General features: G+C 35.4%; 1 protein-coding gene across 1 annotated transcript; it reads left to right on the top strand.

The window, feature by feature from the left end:
• Positions 1 to 232: 232 nt before the first annotated feature.
• LOC112663712 (olfactory receptor 5B3-like) lies at positions 233 to 1171 on the top strand. The gene has a single exon (XM_025452782.1). The coding sequence runs from the start codon at positions 233 to 235 to the stop codon at positions 1169 to 1171; it is 939 nt and encodes a 312-aa protein (XP_025308567.1).
• The last annotated feature ends 4716 nt before the right edge of the window (positions 1172 to 5887 follow it).

Raw genomic sequence — 5887 nt, forward strand, 5'->3', positions numbered from 1 at the left:
TTTTAGAAATGAGAAGATGCTCCATACTTCAGAGTCCACAGTTTATAAACCTATATGTAATTTTTGCACTAACTTTTGTGGTCAAGCTAACATTTTATCTGGAGAATCTTGAAATACAAGCTATTGCTCTGATAAATAACACATACTGTATATACACTTTTCAATGTAAGTTTCTTTATCACTCATTTCTTTCTTCTCATTAGCCACAGAGCATCTGTGGTCCTCAACATTGATGGGTAACAGGACAGAAGTGACACAGTTCATCCTGCTGGGACTAACCAATGACCCAGAACTGCAGGTTCCTCTCTTCATAATGTTCACCTTCATCTACCTCATCACTCTGGTTGGGAATTTGGGGATTACCGTGCTGATTCTCTTGGACTCCCGTCTCCACACTCCCATGTACTTTTTCCTCAGTAACCTGTCTCTGGCAGACTTTGGTTACTCTACAGCTGTCACACCCACAGTCATGGCTGGGTTACTTCTAGGAGACCAGGTCATCTCCTACAGTGCATGTGCTGCTCAGATGTTCGTTTTTGCTGTCTTTGCCACTGTGGAAAATTATCTCTTGGCCTCAATGGCCTATGACCGCTACGCAGCAGTGTGCAAACCCCTCCATTACACCACCACTATGACGACAGGTGTGTGTGCTCGTCTGGCCATAGGCTGCTATATCTTTGGTTTCCTGAATGCTTCTATTTACATTGGAGACACATTTAGTCTCTCTTTCTGTATGAACAATGAAGTCCATCACTTTTTCTGTGATATCCCAGCAGTCATGGTTCTTTCTTGCTCTGATAGATATGTCAATGAGCTGATTCTTATTTATGTAGTGAGCTTCAACATCTTTTTTGCTCTCCTGGTTATCTTAATTTCCTACATATTCATATTTATCACCATCCTGAATATGCACTCATCTGGTGGATATCAGAAGGCTATTGCCACCTGTGCTTCCCACCTCACTGCAGTGTCCATCTTCTATGGGACAGTCATCTTCATGTATACACAGCCCAGCTCCAGCCATTCCATGGACACAGACAAAATGGCATCCGTGTTCTACACTATGGTTATCCCCATGCTGAACCCTATGGTCTACAGCATGAGGAACAAGGAGGTCAAGAATGCTTTCAAGAAGATTGTTTTAGAGTCAAAATTGTCTTTAGGATTGTGATTTTAGCAATATCCACTAATCTACTTACATGAAAGCCAGAGTGAAATTAAGTTCCTGAAGTGATATTCTAACTTATTCAAATATCTCTCATACTGAAAAAAAAGCAAAGATTATGTGCAGAAATATAAACCTGAAAAAGAATGGCTAAGAAGTCTTGGGCTTAATTGTCAACAATTTTACTCAGTATATGCATTTATTCACTTATTTTGTGTGCATTTTTTTTCTACCACATCAATGCAGAAACACTTAAAATAGGGGCACAAATGAGACCGTGAACAGAGTGTATGCATGTGCCCATGAGGATACATACACACTGGAGTAGGCAAATTCCCAAAATTAAATGGAATGTTGCCAGTTTTTAATAATCATAATTTAAATATTTAATTTATGTATTAGAATAGAAATTTATGTCCCATATTTTCACCTCTTTAGTTGATCTACTCTAAGAGTCCTGACTTCAGAGTGAAAGTAATATACTATCAAATAAAAGGATCTAATTTGGGGGGCTCATTTTATTGGGAGATACATACATATAGTATCTTAAGTGAATTAATATTTCTGTCTTAATTGAGCCATTACATATAACTATCATGCCCATTTTACAATTTTCAAAAGGTAAAACACAGCCAGAGCATGAGAAAGATGGAAGAAGATTAAAAGCATTTTTCAATTTCTTTAGCTATTTCTCCAATTCTCACACTACTAAAAACTTCACTTTTCAGTCATGTAATGTACATTTTCCTTCTAGAAATGCACTGGAATGATTAATGCTGGTATTTCACGTTTCCTTTGTTGATTTAAATTATTTTCTGGAATCTCCCCATTCTTTTGCCATACTTCATTCATGTGATCTTCTTCCTATTTCTTCACAATCTGACAACTTTAAAGATGTTCCTGCAGGGCATTTGTACTTGCTTTTCCCTGTGTAGAATGTTCCCTTATACCATTAAGGTCATTGCTTAAATGTTACTCTATTACACAACATTTTCCAGACCACCTTCATAAACTAGTCCCCTTTTACTCACTATGTACACTGTTCTTTCACTCTGTAACATTCTTCATATCTTTATAAACCCTCATCTTTTGTATATTTTTTGTCTTCTTGTTTATGATTCATGTCTCCCAACTAGAATTTAAATTCTCTGAAAGCCTTGGCTTTATTTATTTTTTTTTACAACACTATCTTCAGTACCTAACTGAGTGTTTGTTTCATGGTAGATTCTTAATATATGAATGAATAAAATAATTAAGCTTTGAGTCACACTGTAGTAATATGATGGATCATTAAACCATTGATGGCTATAATATGTCATCCACAACATAAACCTTTTAGATAGATGTATACTGCATTTCAAGAAGCAAAGCTGATTTTCTGCTTTACTGAAATATTTTTATCTACATTTTTCACTGAGTGCATGCACTCCAATGTTTGGATACAGGGATTTCTTGGATCTCCTAATCAAGTGAATCATCTGAAATAATCTCATAGTTTTCACTTAGCACTGATGTCTCATTAAATGGCAAGTAGCATATCAAGTAAGTACTAGTTGGTAAATCATAAAAAGATGTTAAATATGAGATTATTTAAGGACTATTATCTAATTGTATTTGGAAATAACTTCATACATATGAAATATAATTAACTGAAATAATTCTGAGTATCTATGTAGAATATAAACATGGCAATATCTGTCAATAATAAAGATAATGCCCATTCAATATGCTAGTTGTTAGTATAATGCTATATACTATATATATATATACTATATATATACTATATGCTAGTATAATGTGCAACTTTTGTGCTTTTAATTTTGATCCTCAGAGAGCTCTATACTATACAAAACCTATCTACACGAATGAGTACCCTCATCTAATTTGTTATCTCTAGATAATAGGAGGTTTTACTATTTCAGTACTTGTAAGATTGTGCTTTAATATGCTAATATTCTCATGCTACTACTTGAGGGCACTGTAGAATAACACAAGTATTCACTTCTGCTTTTATGGTGATGTTTCTCCTATTGCAAATATTTATAATTATTATATTAAATAATCATTTAATTTTAGAACTCTTTGAAAGTTACAGAAAATTTCCAAATGTTGCAGAATAGTCAATGTAACCCTGTGGCTGTCTGGAAAATGGCCTGCAAAGAAATCCATATCTTAATTCCTGGAACCTTCCAAGGTCAACTTATGTAGTTTAAAAGGACTATGCAGATGTTATTAACTTAAGAATTTTATCCCAGATTTTCTTTGTGTACCATAAATGAAATCCCATGTATACTTATGGTTTGATCACAGATAACATAAGAGTAGATAATGTGACCTTGGAAGTAGATTAAGTGATATGACCACACACCATGGATGACAGTGCCATCAGAAGATGAAAAAGGCAAAAAACGGATTTTGCCTTAGCACCTATGGAGGGAGGATGGCTCTTCCAACACACTGACTTTTGTCCAGGGAAACCATTTTTGGAATTATGGATTCTAGACTGAGAGAATGAATATATGTTGTTTAAGCTTCCAAGTTTATGGTTATGTGTTTTTTGCTACAACAATCATAGAAAATGATTACAACTCTCACCTAGAGTCCTCTAAAGAGTAATTTTATATTACCATGGGATATTTGTAAAACTAAGAAACCAAGATTGGTATATATTAATTTTACTCTTTGTGATGTGTAGTTTTTAAGTGTTTGCAACAAATGCAAAGTCATGTGTTTACCAGCACTGTACCATGGAGATATTTTATCATCCTAAAATTTCCCTTTCCATTTCTGTTATAGACAGCTAGTCCTTACTCCCTCATCTCTTGGAAATCACTGAGCCTTCCTCCATCCCTGTGTTATACGAATGGAATCTCAGGATGTGGAGCCTTGAAAAGGAGTAAATAAAAACTGTTTCTGTTCACAGATGACATGATTATCTATGTAGATATATAGAAGAATAGAAAAAAAAACTCCTGGGACTAATAAGTGATTATAGCATGGTTGTAAAATGCAAAGCTAATATACTAATTTTATCAATTTCCTATATAGGGATCTCTGGGTGGCGCAGCGGTTTAGCACCTGCCTTTGGCCCAGGGCGTGATCCTGGAGACCCAGGATCGAATCCCATGTCGGGCTCCCGGCGCATGGAGCCTGCTTCTCCCTCTGCCTGTGTCTCTGCCTCTCTCTCTCTCTCTCTCTCTCTCTGTGACTATCATAAATAAATTTTAAAAAATTTCCTATATATGTGCAATGAACAAGTGGAAGTTGAAATTAAAAACACAAACCCTTTCATATTAGCACTCCAAAATCAAATAGTTATAAATTTAACAAGATAACAACATTAAAAATGAAATAAAAAATACCAAACTCAGATGCTGATGAATGAAACCAAACAAGAATTGAATAAATGGAGAGACATTCCATTCTCATGGATTGGTAGACTCAATATTGTCAAGATGTCAGTCCTTTCCAACTTTATCTACAGATTCATTGATGTCTTAAAGTCTCAGCAAGTTATTTATGGATATTGACAAGCTGATTCTAAGGTTTATGTGGAGAGGTAAAAGATCCAGAATAGCTAACAATATTTAAAGAGAAGAACACAGTTGGAAGACTAACACCACTCAACTTCAAAACTTAATTCTCCAAAGAGGACATGCAGATGGCCAACAGATACATGAAAAGATGCTCAACATCACTCATCATCAGGGAAATGCAAATCAAAACCACAATGAGACAGTGCCCCACATCTGTCAGAATGGCTAAAATAAAAAAGACAAGAAACCACAAGTATTAGTGAGGATGTGGAGAAAAAGGAACCTTTATGCACTGTTGATGGAAATCTAAACTGGTGCAATAACTGTGGAAAACAGTATGGAGGTTTGTTGCAGGCTATTCTGGCTTGAAAAGTTCTTTCTTGGCCAGCAAGGGAGCAAATGCAGAAATGATAACAAGAGAGGCTAATATCAGGAATGGACAAGAGCCCCAAGCAGTGCTTTTCCATTAGGTTTATTCACTCAGGTTTCATGAGAAAATCAGAAGTATGTGTTTGAGGCAAAGATTACAAGGCAATCATTAAAATATACTAAATTTAGGTAACAATAGGTGGCAGGCATTCATGTCATAGTGATTACAATCTGTGACAACAAAGCTAGTGAGACATGCATTCTAGACTGAAGTTAGGTTTTAAGTGTTTCTGCTTTGTTCCTGGCTAATCTTGGGTGCTTTTGCCCAGGGAGGTGTCTTTCCACTTTAGAGGCAGCTTTCTGCCTTATGCTCGTCTAACCCATTTGTGCAATCGCATGACCTTCCCAAAGCTATCTCCCATAGAGGACTCCTCAAAAATTAAAAATAAAATTACAGCATGATCCAATAATTCCACTACTGGGTATTCACTGAAAGAATATGAAAACAGTAATTCAAAAATATATATGGACTCCTATGTTTATTGCAGCATTGTTTACAAAAGCCAAATTATGGAAGCAGCCCAAGGGTCCATTGATAGATGAATGGATAAAGAAGAGGTTGTATACATATATAATATTACTCAGCCATAAAAAAGATAAAATCTTGCCATTTGCAACAACATGTTTGGATCTAGAGGGTATAAAATATATGTTACATAGAAAACAAAATAAATTCTCAGAAATAGAACTAAAATATACAATATAGGGAACATAGTGGTATTGTATAGTGTTGTGTGGTGACAGATGATAGCTACAC

This window comes from Canis lupus, chromosome 18 (genome assembly GCF_003254725.2).
Source record: "Canis lupus dingo isolate Sandy chromosome 18, ASM325472v2, whole genome shotgun sequence".
NCBI lineage: Eukaryota > Metazoa > Chordata > Mammalia > Carnivora > Canidae > Canis > Canis lupus.

Excerpts from the sequence above, each read along its gene's own strand:
- LOC112663712 (XM_025452782.1), top strand. The coding sequence starts at position 233 with ATGGGTAACAGGACAGAAGTGACACAGTTCATCCTGCTGGGACTAACC.